Source organism: Erpetoichthys calabaricus, chromosome 17 (assembly GCF_900747795.2).
Source record: "Erpetoichthys calabaricus chromosome 17, fErpCal1.3, whole genome shotgun sequence".
NCBI classification, from domain to species: domain Eukaryota; kingdom Metazoa; phylum Chordata; class Cladistia; order Polypteriformes; family Polypteridae; genus Erpetoichthys; species Erpetoichthys calabaricus.
The window spans coordinates 15,593,455-15,617,906 of NC_041410.2; the positions used below are offsets into that span (position 1 = coordinate 15,593,455).

General features: G+C 41.7%; 1 protein-coding gene across 7 annotated transcripts in view; it reads right to left on the reverse strand.

Annotated features, from left to right (window-relative positions):
* The window catches only part of myo5aa (myosin VAa), a 299,077-nt gene that overhangs the window by 38,823 nt on the left and 235,802 nt on the right, over positions 1–24,452 (reverse strand). For 4 of the 7 annotated variants that reach the window (XM_051920655.1, XM_051920654.1, XM_051920651.1 and 1 more), the window contains exon 29: positions 12,921–13,021. In XM_051920655.1, the coding sequence (XP_051776615.1) occupies positions 12,921–13,021 (101 nt within the window). Of the gene's footprint in view, positions 1–7,468; positions 7,526–12,920; positions 13,022–24,452 lie in introns of all 7 variants that reach the window. The other 3 variants (XM_051920653.1, XM_051920652.1, XM_051920650.1) reach the window with 1 other exon arrangement.

The window sequence follows — 24,452 nt, forward strand, 5'->3', positions numbered from 1 at the left end:
GCGTTGTTTACGAGATGAATTATCAAGATGTCTTTTCAGCATTGTCTAGACCAGGGGTAGGCAACGTCGGTCCTGGAGTGCCACAGTATGTGCAGGTTTTTGTTCCAACCCAGTTCCTTAACGAGAACTCAATTATTGCTGATGAAGCACATATTGCTTAAGTGACATTTTAATGCTTCATTTTAGTGGTCTCGCTTGTTATGGTTCTCCAACCTTAATTGCTTATTTCAATCTTAAACTGCTGCATTCAGTGTTTTAATTGCTCCTTATTAGCAATAAGATGTAAAACAGGGGTAGGCAATGTCGGTCCTGGTGAGCCGCAGTGGCTACAGGTTTTCATTCAACCCAATTGCTTAATTAGAAACCAATCATTGCCAATCTCAGACCTTATTTAATTTTATGGCTTGTTAGTCTGTGCAATGTAAGGCTTTTATATCGTAGATTTTTTTCCTTTCCAAGGATATCATCCAAATGATTTGAAGCCTAAAACAGATCATTTTCAGTCTGTCACATTTTTCTATTAAGTGTTTTATTAAATCAAACCGTGCATGATGAACACACACAGATGTAATTGGAAAAAAGCTAGCTGGAGAACTGCTGGCTGCTTTGTCTTTTACATCTTATTGCTAATAAGGAGCAATTAAAACACTGAATGCAGCAGTTTAAGATTGAAATAAGCAATTAAGGTTGGAGCACCTTAACAAGCGAGACCACTAAAATGAAGCATTAAAATGTCACTTAAGCAATATGTGCTTCATCAGCAATAATTGAGTTCTCGTTAAGGAACTGGGTTGGAACAAAAACCTGCACATACTGTGGCTCTCCAGGACCGACATTGCCTACCCCTGGTCTAGACTGTCAAATGCAGGTTTGCCCAGTACCCTCATGGTTCCATACTGGCAGGGAGTACTTTTTTTTTAATTTTCATCATAAAGAATCATACTGTAGCAGTGGTGAACAAATAAAGCCATCAATAACATTTGAATTCAGATGAGTGGTAAATCAGTCCCCAAAAACAATCCAATTCTTTTAATTGGTTTGGAAATACACCAGTCATTAACGTTAGTTCCTCAGTTCAGCACATCTTAAGTAATTTAAAGTGTCAGACTCGCCAATCCACACATCTGTATTCAGAACCTGCTTTCTCCTGCCCACTGATATGCGGAGTCATACCTCCCCAAAATGACAAAGCAGCTTTATTTTAAGTAGGGGTTTCACCTCAATAGTTTAAGGCCCAAAGGGATGGGCCTTCCTGTAATTACCAGTTTCAGGTCTCTAAGGATCCAAAAACCCAAGTGCTATGCTAAACGTACAGCTTTAAATAAAAGGTACTAACACCATGATCATGATCATTCTAACTGCTCTGCCAATTGGATCCACCTCTAGTAAACAAACTAATACTCTCCTTTAAACTTATTATTGCATACGTGATTAAAAAAATGGATGTCCCTTGCAACTTCATGATGTGTCAGCAGCAGAACAGATGGCCTAGTGGAAAATTACATTGAAAAAGAAGGACAAGGAGTAGGGCCTCCATCTATTCAAGACAGACACAGTATGTGGCCAAGCTGAGGACATCACTGTTGTGCGACGTTTGTTCATTTTTGTTCTGGAGGATCAAGTAAGTTTTCCATGTGAATTGATAAACCAATGAAATCCATGAATGATAAAAGTACAAAAATAAAAATAAGAAAATCCTACTGATGGAGTCAAGATGACCTGCAGGGGTTTTAATGCAGATTCACCCAAGTAACTGAAAACAACATTTCTCAACGTTCAGACCACAGCACCCTGGGAAGCCTCACACTTGCATCATCATCATCATACACGCCCAATAAACTTTATAAAGTTTAAACATGACCAATAGCTGTCACCGTAGATAAAGTCCCGTGCAGACTGGGTGACGTCACAAAAGACAGCAGCAAAAGCTGTGATGTTGGACCCACAAAACAAAACTGACTGGACAGCCAACTGGGACAAGACATGGCTACAATGCGTGATGTCAATGAATGGTCATAGTTTCCTTGCGTTCTCTTCTTCTTGCCCTTATTGGATTTGGGTTTAAGGGGATTTTTTTAGGGTGTTCAAACCAGTGCAACACATGCTTCCATGCAAACTGAAGAAAAAAAGTTTTGGAAATTTAGATCGAAGATCACGCAGACAGGTTTTCAGACTCCAGGGTTACAGGTCCATGCATTCCATCAGAGAGCATCAACCTCCAAGATCACACCTGATGGATACTTAGGCCAGCCGGAACTGACAAATGGCAGGAACCAACCCTGAACAGGGTGCCACATTCTATTGGTGGGCACATTTTGGGCCATGGACTTACAGTTACTCAAACCAATATAGAATTGTTTTATGTAACCTAAACTCCACAACGTTGAAAATGTGACAGGAAAATCCGTGCAGATATGGGGGATGTAGTGCAAGTACCATAAAGACAGCGAGGTGTGAACCCAGGACTCTGGAATTGCATGACAGCAGCAGTAAGTAAGCACTGCATCACTGTGTCCATTATGGTAAAACTAAAGATATTAAAGTAACTGCTTGGGATTTCAAGAAAAGAGCCATACACTATTTAACAAGGCTCTCTTTTTTACTGTATACTGTATGTAATATGGTCAAGTCATCCATGTTTTAATAGGGACATTAGTTTTATGGGTTTATGTTACATTAAATATTATATAGGGATGCAACATGGTGCCACAATGTTTAGTGCTGCCATCTCACAGATCTAGATTCCTGGATCGGACTCCTGTGTCTGGTCATTGTCTACATGGAGCTTGCAGGTTGGTAGTTTTCTCCAGTTTTCTGCCAGCCTCCCCAAAATGTGAGTGTTAGGTTAACTGGAAATTTGAATTTGGCCCTGGGAGGGTGTGCATATAAGCAGGCCTTGTGATATTCAAGGACAATGTGCCACTCTGGTTCCTGTCATGAGCTGGGGATAGACACCAGCAGCCTGATATTATGGGTTTAAGAATATTAAATTATTATGTAGGAATGGGCTCAATCAATTAATATGGAAAGTTAATGACACCTGCTTTGATTTGGAATTGGAATTAGTGACGGGCATTTCGATTCATTTTATTGATTCGATTCTTTCTAACTACCCATTAAGTGAACGGATTCTTTTGAATTATTTATTTCATTTGATTCATTTACAGGATTAGAGGCTGGTGCTGTATGTGCATTTAGCTTAAACTACCTGGGGCTGCTTGGGCTTCTTAAATCTAGAACATCAGCATTTGTTGATATGTAAAATGACACAATAACATATTCAAATTAATTCAGTGATATTTAATTTACAAATTCATATACTGCATCATTTGTTTTTCTATACTAAGTACATTCATGTATAGTAATAGGTCTAATTAATAAATCTAATGCTTTGCGATATACAATGTGGTTTTTCCCTCTAGTGCGTTTTGGCATTCCCACTCTGGTGTAAGATACATATAGTTGGCCAACAGGAAAGCACTGACTTTCTAAGATAATGCCTGCCACCCTGAGTGACTGTCCTGGAGCCGTATTTATAGTCATAGCAAATGCACTGGAAGTCACACTGGATATTGCAGTCACTCTTAAAATAGAACGGTGGGTATCACCAGAATTCGTGGAATTAACATATCTTTTCCTTAACATTATGAATTGAAATTGTCATTTCTATCAAGTTCTGAGGTGGGTTGGCACCCTGCCAGGGATTGATTCCTGCCTTGTGCCCTGTGTTGGCTGGGATTGGCTCCAGCAGACCCCCGTGACCCTGTGTTCGGATTCAGCGGGTTAGAAAATGGATGGATGGATTTCTATCAAGTTTGGCATGGATTTTTTTCATACATATCCTTGTTCCATTGCACAATTTTTGGTGGGTCAATATTACACAATAGCATTCCTGGTGATCCAGTTTTCAAAATTAACCTGTATGGTGGCATTCCATTTGGTTTCAAAGAATATATACAGTATATATATGGGTGTGTGTGTTGTGTATGTATATAAATATATGGGATGAGTCAAAATTATGTTAACACTAATGGTACTGCGATGTATATAGTTATATACAATTTTTGTGGACAATTTATGTGCCACTTGTGTTGAACATGATGGTGAACAGGTTGAGACATTCCTGTAAATCATCTTGCACATATGAAGTATGTTTTGTGAATAAATTGTTTCCACCATTCAAATGTTAACATAATTTTGACTCGTCCTGTATATATAACACAATGATAATTCATAGGACATTGCCCAGTTTCACTACAGAAGGAATGATAATACATTTAAAGTTCATAATCTCTTCTCATGGACCCCGTGATCATCAGAGGTGACTGTGTGCAGACCTATAAATACCTGGTAGTGCAGCTGGATTATAAATTGGACTGGACTGCCAATACTGATGCTCTGTGTAAGAAAAGACAGAGCCGACTATACTTCCTTAGAAGGCTGGCGTCCTTCAACATCTGCAATAAGATGCTGCAGATGTTCTATCAGACGGTTGTGGCGAGCGCCCTCTTCTACGCGGTGGTGTGCTGGGGAGGCAGCATACAGAAGAGGGACGCCTCACGCCTGGACAAACTGGTGAGGAAGGCAGGCTCTATTATAGGCATGGAGCTGGACAGTTTGACATCCGTGGCAGAGCGACGGGCGCTGAGCAGGCTTCTGTCAATCATGGAGAATCCACTGAACAGGATCATCTCCAGACAGAGGAGCAGCTTCAGCGACAGACTGCTGTCACCGTCCTGCTCCACTGACAGACTGAGAAGATCGTTCCTCCCCCACACTAGGTAAATGTTAATATTATACAAAGTTATTGTCTGTCTGTTATACCTGCATTGTTATCACGCTTTAATTTAATATTTTCTTTATCAGTATGCTGCTGCTGGAGTATGTGAATTTCCCCTTGTGATTATGTAATGTAAGGTCTTATTTTATAAGTAGATAGATGGATATATCTATCTATATCCATCTATGTAATTTTAAAACAAGACCTTACATTACATAATCACAAGTGAACGAGAATTGGGCGACTCTTTTTTGGGTAATGATTCGGTTCACAAATCAGATGAATGAGAATTGTGAGGTTTGTTCACGGATCAAATGAGCGAGAGCTGTGAGACTCGTTCATGAATCAAATGAATGAGAATCGTCGGACTTGTTCTCAGGTAATGCTTTGTCCTCTAATCAAAGGATTGAGAATTGTAAGACACCGTTCACAAATCAAATGAGTGAGAGTTGCGCGCTTCATTCTTGGGTAATGATTCAGTAGGAACTTGAGAATCAAGGAGTGATATATGCTCTGTGTATTCAATGAGCCGTAAAAGTGTGTGCTAAAACAACACTTAAAGCAATTAGTTGTTAGAATTTAGAAACCGTTGTTTGTGTGACTACTTTCTAGAATGTACAAAGGGACATAAACATATTTTTAATTTTAATATCATGCTTATATATTCTGTAGTAAATGATACCAATAATAAATTGTACAAAATAAACAATGTATTCCAATATAAATGTATTGTTACTATACGGTACTTGTATGATGAACGAGAGAACGAAGCTCAAAGACAGAATTCTCATTCGCCAATGATAACTGGCTTCTGCCTATTAGCAATCATGAATTGGATGGGTGGTACTTACTGTGATGGATGGTCGGCTTCCTATTCCGGCCCTCACCCCCAGGCCGCCAGGAGGAGCTCTCCCGACAGCATGGACGTGCCCCGAGTTTCAGCAGGGCCTCATGGACTATGTAGTTTTTGTACACAGCCCTGCTGGATACTCTGGGGACCACTGGGAGTCGCTGTTGGGAGGCCCGTGGACTCCTATATGCCCTATAACCCGGAAGTGCGTCATAATCCCGGGACAGGAAGAAACGACGTGCTTCCGGGGTGAAGATAAAGACTGTTTACCCTGACCCGGAAGGAATAAGGAACTGTGGACTGTTGGGCAGGAACACCTCCGGGTCAGGGTGTATAAAAGGACTCTGGGAAAGCCCGGACACTGAGCTGAGCTGGGAGGTAGGGTGGCGAAGTGTCTGGGCAAGGAGGAGAGAGTAGTATTGTAAGTTTATTGATTATATGAGTAGTGTGGAGTGGAGGGTGCTTTGTGCACGTGAGTACAAAATAAAAGAGTCTTGTACTTTCACCTGGTGTTTGGAGTGGTACCTGAGGGTTCAAGAGGTGGACAAAAGCTTTAACTGCTACATTACACATGCACTTTAAACATCAAAGCAAAAAAAGAGGCTGATGGCATCACACATGCCCTTTAGGTTCCTGTTGAACGCTACTGAATCGATTTCTCGTGAATTGATTCCTATGTTTCATTGAAAACAGTCACTCAAAATAATGAACTGTTCATGAATTGCCCATCACTAATATTGGAATCGGAACTACATATTGGCAGATGAGTAGTTTTAAAACCCCACACTTCTAGTAAGGAATTTCCGACGATAACACTCCAAAATGTGTTGAAAGTTGCTTAGTTTGATCCCAAGTGCAAACTCATGTAGGTGTTTCATTTTCATAAATGTGTTGATTCTGCTGATAAGTAGTGAGAACCCATCATGTTGTAAGTCTGGACTTTGAGTTCGGCCATCAAACACCGAAGAATGTTGCCACCACACATCATGTTGGTGATTTATTAGTTGAAAACAAACGTGTGCAATAAACTGTAAGTAAAAGACCCATCGTATACGGAGGTTAAAGAGTTTTGATTTGTGGCCGAGAATGTCACATGGTCTTTGTGTGCTCCTCTAGTTCTCCTGTGTCATCAGCACCCCCAACCACCACCCCATCACTTTGTATGTTCACTCCAATATACACGTAATCGCCTGAAGCTACAAGGCAGGTGGGAGTGCAAGTGTGAAATGGACTGGAATGAGCTGCGTGCAAATGTTAGTCACTGAGCAGCTCACAAGCAGACTGCCTCAAGGAAAAGTGTTATATTTTATTACTAACTGACCAAACTTGGGTCTGTAATGTCAAGCAGTAAACAGTGAGCCACGATGGGCCCCGCTGCTGTAAGGTCACGCCAGAAAGGACATCCGCATCTGTGAAGGGTGCTTGCTGCTGCAGTTCTTTTACTAAAACAGGCCATAACAACATCCATCTGTCCTGTGCAGATAAAATGACTGTTTCATAATGAGCTAAAAAGTTTATGGACCTCATTTAAGGATCGCAAGAAAGCTAGACAACAAAGTGTGTGGGATTGGGGGCTTGGCGTGACTATTTCTGGATTCAGGCAAAATGTACAAACTGCAGGAGCCATTCTTCATTCATTGGTTGCAACACAAGCCAATTCACGCCATGCATGTACAAATTTATGAGCCTATGGAAAGCTATGCTTGATGTCGAAGCACAGTGTCCACACATCTGCTAGAAAACATTTTTTTTCCCCCCTCTTTCAGATTCTTTTGTACTTTGGTATTTCATGCATGATGCACGCACACCAAGCTTAAGTTCTAGAACATTCCCTTTACCTTATCCTACTCAAGAGATCACTGACTTCAACAGGCTTAGAGCTGAATTTGGGCGATCTGAACGAAACAAAACACAGAAGTGAATTAATCCCATCGATGTACCAGTGTAAAATTTATTAAGTTTATCTCACCCATTCACATTAATGTTTGGATGTAATGAAGTAAAAAAAAACTACTAATAAAAAGGAGGCTGCTTCAGAATAGTGCATTTCACAGGTACAATAGATCTTTTCATGGGCTGCATGATGCATTTATCTTCACAATCTACAAACACCTCTGGATTCAATTTTTAGAAATTAAATTACTTCCTAAAATAATTAATAGTATATAAAATTACACAGTACACCACCAGCTACATTTGTATATATTCATACAGTACTTAACAATAAACATTAATAGCTAGAGAAGGATCCCACAATGTAATGTAAAGTTCTACACTATACAAATATCTTAATATATTAATTTTGTGAATAAAAACATTTTAAGATGGATTGCCAGGCAGAAGAGTGTGGCACAGAACAGGGACAAAGCCCAGTAGGGCCATATGAGATGGAGGAGGAGAGGACAGTAGGATGCCAATCAATATGCCAGTGCAGAAGTAAGGGTATCACAAAGGTTGTAAACCCATTAAGAGTACCTTGTGTTCTAGAAGGGTAACATAAGGAAGGAGGAGTAAAAGAGCAAGCAGCCCAGGTGTAAAGTTGCAATGCTGCTCTTGGACACTAGAGGGACAAACCTCTTTAAAGGTAAAAGGGTGGAGGGCACAGAGAACGACTTGTAGCAGGAAAGCAGAACTCCAGCTGATTGACAGGGGGCAGTACGTGGTCCTTACCCATGATAAATGGGACCTCATTATCCTTTTCAAATTTTTGTCCCCACAATTTTTTTTAGGAACTTGGAGCATAACTGAACCAACAGAACCAGTGGTTTGAGTACAGTAGATTGTGCGGATTTGTGTTTTCGATTAAATAAACTGAAGTTGTGCATTTTTAATACATACTTGTTTATCGTGGCACCGGGGAGTGGATACGGGTTGCATGTTTTTTGGACATACATGGAAGAATTTCACTGTACTCTACACAGGTAACAGTAGTGCACTCTACTACTGCAGACGTATAAGAGGGCTAGTTTCAATCCAGCCTACTGGGAGGCAGCACATGACCTCCACCCCAAAAACAAGCAGCTGGACAACCACATGGCCCTTTTAAATAAAGCAGCAACAAAGCTGTCTAAGGCCAAGAGCCACTATGACTTGGCAAACCACCCATATGAACTGCCCATCTCAAAGACGATTACAGACCATTGCCAACCATGCAGGTCTGGTCCTCTTGCTTCCAACTCAGGGTGAAGTTCCTTTTAAATACCTAGTAAGGTCAGCTGACACATCACATGCCACACACATGGCTGTAGAAGGTCAGGGATGAACCATTTGGGAAGGATGAATTCCAGGCCTCTTCCTCCTCCAGCTCTATTTATGGGGCCAACCTTCTAATGTCTCAAGTCCGGGCTTTTAGCTCAAAACAGCCTTCGAGGTCTGACGATGGGCAGGCTGGGGTACATCTGTTATCCATGATGGAGGAGAACCAACAGCCAACTCTATTAAATATTTAAAGAGACCTCTTGATATCTACACTGGTTTCTCCATGTGCCAGTTTGTCCCGTCTTAGGCTCTTTCCTTGTCTTAGATACCTCTACATTTGCCCATCCCAACACTGGCATACTTTACAAAGCTAGGCAACGCACTTTATCCACCGAAGATCTAAATGGCAAGATGTACAACTCAGAATATCATGTAACAATCTTTATATGCCTTGCTTTTGGAATTGTGATTATACATGCTACAAATTATTTCAAAGACGTATCTTCTCTCTCTCTTGATGTTTAAATCTAAGTATCTATGACTACATTCACATTACCAGGCTGAAGTGATTTAAATCAGATTTTTTTGCTTTAATGCGAGTCACTTTCAGATGTGGTCCTTGATTAGATATGTATCCTATTCGTGGCCATGTGACATGAATGAGAACTTTCAGGTCGGAATTCATGCGATTTTGCCTAAATGTATGGGCCGAGTACTGTCGACATCTGCCAGCACCGGCAGCACAGCAAAACAACGACAGAGAAGAGCTACAGCTGTGACAACAGTCACAGTCCAACCATTGCTGGCTCCTTTCTCTTACCCGCACATGTCTTGGTGCAGCAGTGTCAACAATAGCTAAGAAAACATCAAAAGCTAGCCGTCAGGCTTTCTTTCACCTTCTCGATCTAATCATGTACAGATGACAAACTATTTGCTGTCTTCCAGAGTAAAATGCAATGCATACACTTACAGTAGCTACCAGCACATCCATCTTGTCAGTTTTGATACCATAAGTCATCTCTAAAACATGACATTTTTGTTGCTGGTGACGGAGATGCCTCGTCCCCAAACGTATCAATGTGCACATCCATTTTGTTTTGGAGGACAGATGCGTTCTCATTACAGTTAAGATACAGCAGGTCACTTGTACTTATTGATGTGTACCGTCAAGATCTGAGCAGAAGATCAGAATTGAGCAATGAGGCTTGTAATGTGAATGCAGCCAATTTGTTGTACCAGAAATTAAATATTCTGCTTCTGTTGATTAACATTTTTTTTAGAAGATGCTATAAATAAAATAACCCACTGCATCCCCCAAATCTGATGAATTTTGAAAACATTTCTAAAAAAAATGCAACAACTGCTACATTCTGAAAAGAGGCAATCAGGAAGAAATCACTCCATGTTATCATAAATGCCACCTTAATTGTGTGGCAGTCACTCTCAAACGTCATCTATAATGAGTATTCTTTGCCTCAGACCTCAGATCAATCTGTTGAAGTTTTGAAAAGCAACTTTTGAAACACTCGATGTTTTCCTTTGGGTGAGCTCCTGAACAGGGATGCATATGCTCAGTAATTTTCTGCTGGCTTGTTTGGGGACTCACTTTTACGAATGACTAATCGGAGGCAGGCATTTTGAACAGTCTCGCATGAAATTCCATGGCGAGACCATTGACCGAGACGCATGGCACTCTCACAGTTTGACAGTGTTGAGAATGATGTGACATTTCACTCTGTTTTCACAAGCTAAATGTATCTGAACTCGTCGTCAGTTTGTTAGCCTGTGATTTATGACTAACGGATTTCATTACTGATGTTAATCTGTTAAAGTATTACTAGGAATTTATAGCTGCTAGGCAATGTTCCTCATTGTATTTCTTTTTGATCTTCTTGACTCGATCGTGATATTTCTGGGAAGGAACATCACACAGTATATCGTACTCTTGACACAACCCAACCAATCTGTCCTCCCTCCTTCTTAAGCATCCATAAAAGCTTCTCAGCTAGGCTTGCAAAAAGTATAACCATGGAGCTGCTTCCTGATTGGAACTCAATGGGAACTGAAACATAGAATCAGCCTGCATGGCCTCTTACATCTGAAGAACTCAAGCTGACATTGCCTGAAATTTTTTGACAAGTCAAGTCAAGCAAGTCAAGTTGGGGAGCATGCACTGGTACAGCGTGTTGCCGCACCCACTACACGTCGAAACAGCTCGGGATCCCGGATGGCAACCCCCCAGGCAGACAAGCGGTACAGTCCTACCCTCTATCTGCCGCAGCCAGGTGTTACATGGGTGACCCCTTGGCCTGGTCCAGCTACTTGGGTACCCAACAATGAGGATCTTATGAGCCGGATCACCCTCGGGGAAACGCGCCACATGGCAAGAGACATGTCGAAAAAATCATTGGAAGCCTGTAAGCCACTCGGATCAGGCCAGAATGTAGCTCATACTTTGGGAGTAGCACCATTTCAGCCTTTGACGATTTCTTTGCAATGTTGTGCCAATTCAAAAATCAATTCGGTGAGCTCACACCTCCGCAGTAACATGTGCAGTGTGTTTCAGCTGTCGATAAAGCAAAAACGCTGGCAAAATGTCACATTTCTCAAAAGTGGACACTTGTCACTTACCATTGTTCTACTTTTCTATTATACTACTAACAACCACAGCCGTGGCATACAGCCTTACACTACGTCCACACTACTACGTTTTCATTTAAAAACCACAGACATCGGTCTCCATTTTTCGTCTTTCATCCAAACAAACTTAGCACTTGTAAAGTCCCAAAATTGGTGACTTTTGAAAACACTCTCCAGACTCAAATAATTCTGAAAACACTGCCTCCGCGTTACAGTGTGGATGGATGAATGAAAATAGAGACTTTCGAAAATATAGACTCTAATCACGCTCTGATTGGTTCATGCTTATTAGGTGGCTCTTCCCCAATTGGATGCTGCTCACTACAACATCTCACTCCCGACTGGTTACCCTTCATGGAAGAAAACCCCATTCCAAAATGGTGGAGAAATTTCTTACCTGTATGCACATACATTTTTATTTTTCAATTTTCGCCATTGCTGTTCTCGGTGTGTAAATGCAGTCATTTGAACGTCTAGCGTGGAGGACACTTCCTCTTCCAATGTGCGCATTACGCCATATGCATTTTCGGTTGTTTCAGTGTGGGAGGAGCTACTTTCACAAACGATGTGAAAATGCTAGAGTGGACAGAGGGCCAGTTTTATAAAATGGAAACGTAGTAGTGTGGACATAACCTTAGACGTCATCAGCTCTACCCCATGTCCACTGTACTGAAATCGTAGTGTTCTGACAGAACGGGATCTATAGTGTCACGTATGAACAAATCTAAGAACCAAAATGAGAATCATGAGATTAAAAAAGACAAGCCGAGCATTTTCATATCTGTTTTTTTTTTAAATTAAAGAAATTCATAGAAATTTTGCAGGTTATTTCTAACATCTTCAATAATTTAAAAGAATCATTTGAGCAAGGAAAGTAGAAGACAAACGGTGTGTACCCCTTTAAAGAGCAAGTTTCACAGATAACCAATTAGTTAATTAAGCAATTAATCAATTAATTATATACTTAAGTTTCCTTTAAAAATAAATATTTTTTAGGGTATGAATTCTGAGAATTTTCTATTTATTTCATTCAAGCTGGTACTTTATAGATAATTATACTTAAGCTACACCTCGATGATCCATGAAATGCAATGCGTTGTAACAGTGTGTGGCACCCATACCGTCTGGATCCCTCTCAAAGCCCTCCAGAGTTGAGAAGTGAAAGTAAACACCTCAATGATTTATCTTGAAGTAGCACCCATATGTTACTTGAATCAAAAAAAGTGTGCTGTACTTTTAAAATACAGTGTTGTAACTCTGTAAAAGTGTGAATTTTAGGAATACAATGGAGTTAGCTTAACCTAACGGCAATCATCTGTATCTCATCTTCATGGGTAAAGACAAAGAATTTGGCAACAAATAAAACTGGACAATATTACAATAGATAACTGCTTCCAAGTGTGAGAAAGAAAAGAAGTCCTCAGCTGACCGAATAGCACAGTAATCCCATACCTGTTAACTTCTTTAAGGCCAAGATACGCCTGAGTTATTTCACCAGAATCCTTCATCTTCTGCAGATCCTCTGCATAGAACATGGCCTCTGTCATGGTCTCCTTAAATTGCAAAGAAAAAAAGGAAAAGAGAAAAAAGGGGGAAAAAGCTGTTAAAAATATAAACAATTAACAAAAATCCCGATGATGTATTGGATTATATGTAAAAATTCAAATACAGTGGAACCTCGGTCCACGACCATAATTCGTTCCAAAACTCTGGTCGTAAACCGATTTGGTCGTGAAGCGAAAGCAATTTCCCCCATAGGATTGTATGTAAATACAATTAATCTGTTCCAGACCATACGAACTGTATGTAAATATATATATATATTTTAAGTTTTTAAGCACAAATATAGTTAATTAAACCATAGAATGCACAGCGTAATAGTAAACTAAATGTAAAAATATTGAATAACACTGAGAAAACCTTGAACAACAGAGAAAACTAACACTGCAATAGTTCACGCTATAGCGCTACCAACCGCTGGCTAAAAACACTTTTTTTTTTTAATGAGTTTTAAGCACAGGAAAAAAATGAACATTTGAAAAAATCCATAATTTAATAAACCACCAAGAAAAGTAACATTGCAACAATGCAGGCTACGAACTGATTGCTGTAAACAGAAGTGAAAACAAAATCAAGCCCAGTGCATTCTTTAACTGCCTTCCTACCTTATGCATCCAGCTCTCTCTCTCTCTCGCGCTGCCTGTGTGTGTGTGTGTGTGTGTGTCTCTCTCTCTCGTGTGTGTTGCGCTCTCTCTCTCTCTCTCTCTCTCTCTTGCTCGCTGCACAGGAAATGCACAGGGAGAGACTGAACACGTACAAACCGAAAGGGAAACTGGCTTGTTCGTATACCGAGTGTGTGGTCGTGAACCGAGGTTCCACTGTAGCTGGCCCATTTCCACTTATCTTAAATAGAGAAGTTGCGTTGGGTTTTTGAGGACTCTGCAGTACACTCCCTTCCTGATAATATTTTTTTTTCTTTTGCCCATGAAGTGTGTGAAAGGTGTTACATAAAATGAGTTGGTCCTCACACTAATCATTTAGTGTCACACATGAAACATTTGTCACATCACCAAAAACACTAAAGAATTCAAATTGTTTAAACAATACAACACTAATGAATCACATGTGCAAAAACTGGGTGATTCCAGTGAAAGGTCACAAACCCTTCACGTTTTATTTTTTTTGCTTCGATTCCATTTGTGTGTTTTTTTTTCAAACCTGTGGATTAAACAGTAATGGATCAATTCCACCTCCAGATTTGGAATTGGAACCCGCTATTATGTAAAGCCTATCATGTGTCACGTACTGCATAAGTGTTTAGTCTTATTGTGTACAAAACGACCAGCAAAACATGGTTTTAAAGATGGATCCACTTCAAAGAGATGGGCCACTGTAGACAAAAGGGACATACTAAGTTTAGTTACTTGTCTAGTGAGAAGATACCAAAGAAACAATGATATTTGAAGATATACAGTATAAACACATCATTTATATAAATCAGTTTTTCCCAACCTGGGGGCTGTGGTGGCACTGCATGTAGGCTACGGGCAACCCCAGCCGAAACCCCGACACCCACCTTTTCGGCAATCCTGATCAATTCATACTAGCAGGATCACAAGTGGATCGCAGCCAACCCCAGATGAAACCCCATCCACTGGTCCAATAATTGCATTTGATACACAGTGGCAGCATCACAGGTCAGCTCTGGACGGCCTCTAACACTCTGACGATTTGTGAGGTCCCTCTTCCAGTTTTGACGATCATGCTCAATTCACCATGGGCAACCAGCCCAATACTCCCTTCTCAGACGATCGCCTTAAATTCATGAAGGGGCAAAGGGTGGACTGATAACACACTGACATGTGAAATACTGAGTTGTGACCCCTGTAGAGGAATATATGCTCAATTGGTATGCGTCTCTTCAGGGTTTGTATTCTGCTCTGTTAATTGTAAATCCTATCACTAAGAAAATATACATGGCTCTTTAACAATAAGTAATGAACTGGGCTTCATAAATGTTAGTTTCATACTAGTTATTTTCTTTAAGTTGTAACCAAACCTGTATCTTTATTGTTATTTTGGAAGGCAGACAGTTACTGATAAGACAATTAATGATCTCTAAGCCATGCAGGGTCACCAGACATGACCTAACTCTTGTATGTATGAACGAAGCAGGTTGACATTGATGTATGGAATGGCAAGACCAAGAGCCAGGCCTTTAATGACCTCTTGGGCACGGCCATCAGCAGTGTGTCTGTCTGCAGAGAGAGTGTCGACCTCATCGAGAGATTTACTTACCTCGGCAGTGACATTCACGTCTCTGGTGTCTCTTCCTATGAAGTCAGTAGACAGACTGGGAGAGCATGGGGGGTCATGAGGTCACTGGAAAGGGGTGTGTGGCGCTCCCTGATATCTCAGCAAAAGGACGAAGGTCCAAATTTTTTAGAGTACTGGTGCCCCCTGGTTGTGAGACATGGACATTATCCAGTGACCCAAGACAAAGACTGGACTCCTTCAGTACTGTGTCTCTCGGGAAAATCCTAGGGTACCACTGGTTTGACTTTGTGTTGCTCATGGAGTCCCAAATGAGGCACATTACCTGCACTGTGTGGGAACATCAGTTACAGCACTACGGCTACGTCATATCTCTGGTGACTCTTCCTATGAAGTCAGCAGACGGATTGGGAAAGCATGAGGTCGCTGGAAAGGGGTGTGTGGTGCTCCCGATATCTCAGCAAAAGGACAAAGGTCCAAATCTTTAGAGTCCTGGTGCACCCTGTTTGTGAGACATGGATGCTATCCAGGTGACCTGAGAATGAGACTGGACTCCTTCAGTACTGTGTCTCTACGTAAAATCCTTGGGTACCGTTGGTTTGACTCTGTGTTGCTCATGGAGTCCCAAATGAGGCACATTGCCTGCACTGTGTGGGAGCGTCAGTTACGGCACTACGGCTACGTGGTGCGATTCGCAGGATCCTCATTGTTGAGGTCCTCAGTGGCCAAGGGGATGCCCATTTAACACCTGGCTGCGGCAGATTGATAGTCATTTCCAGGGGGTGGAACTGGTCAGCAGATCTACCTGGGGGGGTTACCAACCAGCATCCCGAGCTGTTTCATCATGGGGTAGGTGTGGGTACATGCTGTACCAGTGCCTGCTCCCTAACCTAACCTGATGAGACGAGTGAGGGGAGGATGTTAAGCTGTAAGCTACAAAGGGTGTGCACTGTGTTAACTTGGCCACTCAGAACTTTAATGTAAAGTTCCAGATCAGCACGAATGCTATTAAAAATATTTTTGGCCACTCAGAACTTTAATGTAAAGTTCCAGATCAGCACGAATGCTATTAAAAATATTTGTTTGTTAAATTAAAATATTGTGGCTTCTTTCCTTCCACACCCCATAAGAGTCTGGAAACAGTGGTATAAAGTATAAGGCGATGATTTGTCTAAACACAACACAACTAAAATGAAATAAGATTTTTAAGTAAATAATTCACACAGGAGACATCATGATACATCATTGATTGGACTACAATACCAAAAGGATCCATTATTTATTATTTTTGCCCTTGCCCCTTATTTCATGTTGGTAAAACTCTCTACAGGTTCAAAACAAGCCTGACTGAACAGCAGTCTCACCTACGCGTCCACAGCATGAATCACTTTGTTTTCAAGATATTTACAGTGAGAAGCCAAGCAAAATGACACCTTTTATTGGCTAACTAAAAAGATTACAGTATGCAGGCTTTCGAGGCAACTCAGACCCCTTCTTCAGGCAAGCTGTAACGCAGTGGTTCTCAAACTGTGGGGCGGGCCCCTCTTGGGGGGCACAAAGTAACAAAAAGGGGGGCACGAAGATGTGAAAAAAAGAAAACAAGAATCGAAAATATGAAAAATACATCTATAGAAACCAAAACAAATTAACTTAAACTACATTCTGATACTAGAAAAATAAATATAGAGTTAGATAAATGTCGATAAAAGTTAAGTAGGTATAATAAAATATGCATCTATGATATATCTTTAATTAAATAAGAACAAATTGGTATTAGTGGGCTCCTTTCAAAAAACGGTAGGGGGGGGGGCAATTAAAACGGTTATGAAAACTCGGGTCGCAAATACTTAAAAGTTGAGAAACGCTGCTGTAAGGTGTCATTATGCTCGACTTCTCACTACATCCATAATGGCTAACACGGTTACTAGTACTACAAGATGTTTACCAAAGCCGGGCACAAATCTTGTTGATCTTTGATTGGTATTTCTTTTTTGATTATTTTATTGATCATTTCTTTTTGCTTGGTATCTGCTCACATTACAAATAACTTTTGTTCCAGTGTGCCCGGGCACTCATCTTTTTTTATGAGATGCCAGTGATGTACAACACACACAAACTAGACAATGGATTGGTGTGTCCGTGCAAAAGCCAAAGAGGCACGTTTGGAACCAGTTTTATAACAAATTTACGTTCCTGATCTTGCTTAGTCATTTTATTTCAGGAATATTTCTACATTTATTTCCTTTCGATTATTTAATTATTATTCCATGGGTCGCACTTTAGTTTTCGTACTGCACAAATGCATCTGCTACTCATTTACTCTTATGTAACAAGACCTTAACAAACACTTCATAACACTTACAAAGCATCATTGAGAGGCAAACCGATAGGCACCGGCACTAATCATTAAGCCACAATGTCACATCCCTACATGATCCTTCCATCCATTTTGCTAACCTGCTTATCCAGTAACAACCCCTGGACAGGTCACCAGTCCACTGCAGGGCAAACACACACATTAAGGCCAATTTCACAATACCAGTTCACTTGACCCACATGTCTTTGGACTGGGAGGGAAAACCAGAGCACCTGAAGGAAGGCCACACAGACAGGAGGAGAAAATGGACACTCCATGCAGGGAGAACCGGGGATATACAACTCAGTCTCCTTATTTCAAGGAAGTGGAGTTACCACTGCACCACCGTGCCACCTTCATTACAATATAAAAATTTGAATGAAATTACCTTACCAGAAATAATGTGAAAAAAGAAAACTAAGTGTTATAAAGCACATACAAACTGAACACCGCCAACAAATGGACACGAGGTCTGAAGTCCATGTGCAGCAACAGCCCCAACCACTGAGCCGCCATACTGCCCTGTGACAACACCCATATAAACAGGTAATTCAATGTGACTAGGGTCCCATCCAAGGTTGGTTTCTGTAGCTTCTGGGAAAGGCTCCAGTACCCATGACCCTCAAATGAACTAAGCGAGTCTCACAATGAACAGATTATATTGTAACGCGAGTGTGAGCTTCAACACTCTCTGCTTTTTCCAAATCAACGCATCCCACTTTAAATCCTGAATGTAACAGTACATTTTCCGCACTTCAGCACTGTTATCCTAAGCAGGTGACGTCATGTTATGTTTGCTGTACAATATTGGTTTTGTAACTCAAATACTCTAAGCACACATTTATGATTACATTTGGTCTTGAAGTACTCAAGTCAACTCAGGAGCATATTATTTAATAAAAAAAAGTGTCCAGCAACACCTGAGACTAAGATGAAGTGGCCGGGATTTGAGGTGGAGTCTCATTAGGGAATGAGGATATAATGCGATAGAGCGCAGGCTCTCGCCTGACAGCAATGCGTGACTCATCACGGCAAACAATTAAAAATGCAGCCAAGCCCGCAGAACAGGAATACAGTCAGAGGAAGGCTGCAGCAGGGGCTTCTTCAAACACAACAAAGGGCAAGGCAACTGGTCACATTCCGGCCCCCTGTTTGGGAGCCTGCAGCCACTCCAGGGACTGTCCTGAGTAGACCCTCTCTAGTCCTGGCGCTTCTCTGACGCGGACCCAGGGGTAACACTATACAACTTGATCTCACAGGCGGCCACATTCAACTTTACCTACCACTCGGGGTAGGGTGTACCCCAAATGTCCTGGCTAAATTGCCCACCACAGCCTTGTCCATTTTGACCCCTTAATCATATCCTGGCTAACTGTGACTAATAGAATGGCTGCCGTCACATCATACTGGTGGATGCTTGCACACTGGTGGTGGTTGAAATGGCTCCCCACAGTCTATGTAAAACGCTTTGAGGGGCTAGAAAAGTGTTAGGTAGACAGTTACATGTAACTACAGTGCTTCCGGAAAGTATTCACAGCGCATCACTTTTTCCACATTTTGTTATTCCAAAATGGATTCAATTCATTTTTTTCCTCAGAATTCTACACACAACACCCCATAATGACAACGTGAAAAAGTTTACTTGAGGTTTTTGCAAATTTATTAAAAATAAAAAACTGAGAAATCCCATGTCCATAAGTATTCACAGCCTTTGCTCAATACTTTGTCGATGCCCCTTTGGCAGCAATTCCAGCCTCAAGTCTTGTTGAATATGATGCCACAAGCTTGGCACACCTACTGTATCCTTGGCCAGTTTCGCCCATTCCTCTTTGCAGCACCTCTCAAGCTCCATCAGGTTCGATGGGAAGCGTCGGTGCACAGCCATTTTAAGATCTCTCCAGAGATGTTCAATCGGATTCAAGTCTGGGCTCTGGCTGGGCCACTCAAGGACATTCACAGAGTTGTCCTGAAGCCACTCCTTTGATATCTTGGCTGTGTGCTTAGGGTCGTTGTCCTGCTGAAAGATGAATCGTCGCCCCAGTCTGAGGTCAAGAGCGCTCTGGAGCAGGATGTCTCTGTACATTGCTGCAGTCATCTTTCTCTTTATCCTGACTAGTCTCCCAGTCCCTGCCGCTGAAAAACATCCCCACAGCATGATGCTGCCACCACCATGCTTCACTGTAGGGATGGTATTGGCCTGGTGATGAGCGGTGCCTGGTTTCCTCCAAACGTAACACCTGGCATTCACACCAAAGAGTTCAATCTTTGTCTCATCAGACCAGAGAATTTTCTTTCTCATGGTCTGAGAGTCCTTCAGGTGCCTTTTGGCAAACTCCAGGCGGGCTGCCATGTGCCTTTTAGTAAGCAGTGGCTTCCGTCTAGCCACTCTACCATACAGGCCTGATTGGTGGATTGTTGCAGAGATGGTTGTCCTTCTGGAAGGTTCTCCTCTCTCCACAGAGGACCTCTGGAGCTCTGACAGAGTGACCATCGGGTTCTTGGTCACCTCCCTGACTAAGGCCCTTCTTCCCCGATCGCTCAATTTAGATGGTCGGCCACCACTAGGAAGAGTCCTGGTGGTTTCGAACTTCTTCCACTTATGGATGATGGAGGCCACTGTGCTCATTGGGACCTTCAAAGCAGCAGAAATTTTTCTGTAACCTTCCCCAGATTTGTGCCTCGAGACAATCCTGTCTCGGAGGTCTACAGACAATTCCTTTGACTTCATGATTGGTTTGTGCTCTGACATGAACTGTCAACTGTGGGACCTTATATAGACAGGTGTGTGCTTTTCCAAATCATGTCCAGTCAACTCAATTTACCACAGGTGGACTCCAATGAAGCTGCAGAAACATCTCAAGGATGATCAGGGGAAACAGGATGCACCTGAGCTCAATTTTGAGCTTCATGGCAAAGGCTGTGAATACTTATGTACATGTGCTTTCTCAATTTTTTTTATTTTTAATAAATTTGCAAAAATCTCAAGTAAACATTTTTCATGTTGTCATTATGGGATGTTGTGTGTAGAATTCTGAGGGGAAAAAATGAATTTAATCCATTTTGGAATAAGGCTGTAACATAACAAAATGTGGAAAAAGTGATGTGCTGTAAATACTTTCCAAATGCACTGTATATATTTGTCTGTCTATCCATTCTATCCATCTGTCTATCCCATTTCCTAAATCTACTTTACCCAATGTGGCGGCACGGTGGCGCAGTGGGTAGCGCTGCCGCCTCACAGTAAGGAGACCTGAGGTTCGCTTCCTGTGTCCTCCCTGCATGGAGTTTGCATGTTCTCCCCATGTCTGCGTGGGTTTCCTCCCACAGTCCCAAGACATGCAGGTTGGGTGCATTGGTGATTGTAAATTGTCCCTAGTGTGTGCGTGTGTGTGTCCTGCGGTGGACTGGTGCCCTGCTCGGGTTTTGTTTCCTGCCTTGTGCCCTGTGTTGGCTGGGATTGGCTCCAGCAGACCCCTATGACCCTGTAGTTAGGATATAGCGGGTGGGATAATGGATGGACTTTACCCAATTTAAGGATCATGAGGAGCAGCAACCGACCTTAGAAGAGTGCAGATCCTTCACAGACATACCCATACTTACTCACAATTAGACCGTTAAGATTTGCACATTTAATGTAATAGAGAAAACACAGAAGGAAGACTGGAGCACCCAGAGAAAATCAGCAGAGACACGAGAAGAAGGTGCAAAATGGACACAGACAGCCAGCAGGCTGAGAGCTGAACAAAGGACTCCGTGCTGTTGTGAGGCAGCATAAAGATTGGACGTAACAACTGGAACACATTCAGATTAAGAAATGTTTAAATAAACCTAAAAAGTAGGAGGCTGAATTAAAACCACTACTATATGCTTTATAGGCCATTGCTGCAGCTACTAAGCCACACTGCTACAGAAGTAAAGAAAAGAAAGTGTGTGTACATATCCGTAATCTAAACAGCACAAAACACACACAAATCGTTTTATACAAATCAAAAACTGTGATAACTGAATCACCAAAGACAGCGGACAGAAAGAGACGAGGGGATCGGGGTCACCACTTTTGATGTATCATTACCTGTCCAATGCCAGCTGTCTGTGTACAGTCATTTAAGAACATGAGGCAAAGCTGCAATAAAAAGAACTAAGCACTTAAAAAGAGTAATTAATATATTATTCATAGTGAACTTTGAATTTTCGTTGTTTAGCAAGAAATGATCAAATAAAGTTGTCAAACTGTAACCCATAAATCTACCAGCTCAAATCACCAATATGCGGAGGGATTTAATTTCCAGTGCTTACATGGACCAAACATACAGTATAAGCAACATGGCTGTGTACTTGTAAAGCATCCCAGTATATTTTTATTGAGATTATTTTCTATAAAAACACGAGACTGCAGCTTCACAACTAACTCGCCGTGCGACTCTGAGCTAATCATTTTACCTGCCGTGCTCAAGTGGTTGCAATATGGAAACAACTGTACTGTGCCGGTGCGGAAAATCCAAGAAATAGGTCACTACTGAAAAGTGATATATGGAAGTGGGTGCCATCCCATTGAGTACTGAGCTACAGTGCAACGGAGGGCGCTGCTGAAAGGCACCATATGTATTACAAATGACAAACCAAGCTGTTTGGTTTTCTGTAATTAGAAATGACTTGCTCAGAATCAAAAGAAGGATATGAATATGCAGTGATCCAGTGATGAAAATCCAGTGATTTAGCGATTAGGCAACACTACCATAATTAAAAAATAAGGCTTGGTTTATCAACTTAATGGATTCCAATTCTTGGGGGATTTCTGTTAGCTGTACCATCATTGTATAAATATATTAAAAGAAACAAATTCACTGCTGATTGGCCTTATAAATTGAAAGGATAAGTAACTGATATAAATACTCTTCATTTTGGCATTTCAGGGTGTCAAACATATTCAGTCTGGTGTTGCTTTCTGTGTCAAGGTACTATCAAGTCAAGGCAAGTTGGGGAGTATGCAGCAGTACAGTGCGTTGCAGCACCCACTACACAACGAAACAACTCAGGATCCCGGTTGGCAACCGGCCGCCACCCCCTCCTAGGCAGACACGCGGTCCAGTCCCACCCTCCAGAAATGACCCTCTATCTGCCGCAGCCAGGTGTTATGTGGGCGACCCCTTGGCCTGGTCCAGCCACTCGGGTCCCCAACAATGAGGATCTTACGAGCTGGATCACCCTCGGGGAAACGCGCCACATGGCCGTAGTGCCGTAACTGAGGCTCCCTCACAATGCAGGTAATGTGCCTCATTTGGGACTCCATGAGGAACACAAAGTCAACGGTACCCAAGGATTCTCCGGAGAGACGCAGTACTGAAGGAGTCCAGTCTTCATCTCAGGTCACTGGATAGCATCCATGTATCGCAACCATATACAGTGGTGTGAAAAACTATTTGTCCCCTTCCTGATTTCTTATTCTTTTGCATGTTTGTCACACAAAATGTTTCTGATCATCAAACACATTTAACCATTAGTCAAATATAACACAAGTAAACACAAAATGCAGTTTGTAAATGGTGGTTTTTATTATTTAGGGAGAAAAAAAAATCCAAACCTACATGACCCTGTGTGAAAAAGTAATTGCCCCCCTGAACCTAATAACTGGTTGGGTCACCCTTAGCAGCAATAACTGCAATCAAGCGTTTGCGATAACTTGCAATGAGTCTTTTACAGTGCTCTGGAGGAATTTTGGCCCACTCATCTTTGCAAAATTGTTGTAATTCAGCTTTATTTGAGGGTTTTCTAGCATGAACTGCCTTTTTAAGGTCATGCCATAGCATCTCAATTGGATTCAGGTCAGGACTTTGACTAGGCCACTCCAAAGTCTTCATTTTGTTTTTCTTCAGCCATTCAGAGGTGGATTTGCTGGTGTGTTTTGGGTCATTGTCCTGTTGCAGCACCCAAGATCGCTTCAGCTTGAGTTGACGAACAGATGGCCGGACATTCTCCTTCAGGATTTTTTGGTAGACAGTAGAATTCATGGTTCCATCTATCACAGCAAGCCTTCCAGGTCCTGAAGCAGCAAAACAACCCCAGACCATCACACTACCACCACCATATTTTACTGTTGGTATGATGTTCTTTTTCTGAAATGCTGTGTTCCTTTTACGCCAGATGTAACGGGACATTTGCCTTCCAAAAAGTTCAACTTTTGTCTCATCAGTCCACAAGGTATTTTCCCAAAAGTCTTGGCAATCATTGAGATGTTTCTTAGCAAAATTGAGAAGAGCCCTAATGTTCTTTTTGCTTAACAGTGGTTTGCGTCTTGGAAATCTGCCATGCAGGCCGTTTTTGCCCAGTCTCTTTCTTATGGTGGAGTCGTGAACACTGACCTTAATTGAGGCAAGTGAGGCCTGCAGTTCTTTAGACGTTGTCCTGGGGTCTTTTGTGACCTCTCGGATGAGTCATCTCTGCGCTCTTGGGGTAATTTTGGTCGGCCGGCCACTCCTGGGAAGGTTCACCACTGTTCCATGTTTTTGCCATTTGTGAATAATGGCTCTCACTGTGGTTCGCTGGAGTCCCAAAGCTTTAGAAATGGCTTTATAACCTTTACCAGACTGATAGATCTCAATTACTTCTGTTCTCATTTGTTCCTGAATTTCTTTGGATCTTGGCATGATGTCTAGCTTTTAAGGTGCTTTTGGTCTACTTCTCTGTGTCAGGCAGCTCCTATTTAAGTGATTTCTTGATTGAAACAGGTGTGGCAGTAATCAGGCCTGGGGGTGGCTACGGAAATTGAACTCAGGTGTGATACACCACAGTTAGGTTATTTTTTAACAAGGGGGCAATTACTTTTTCACACAGGGCCATGTAGGTTTGGATTTTTT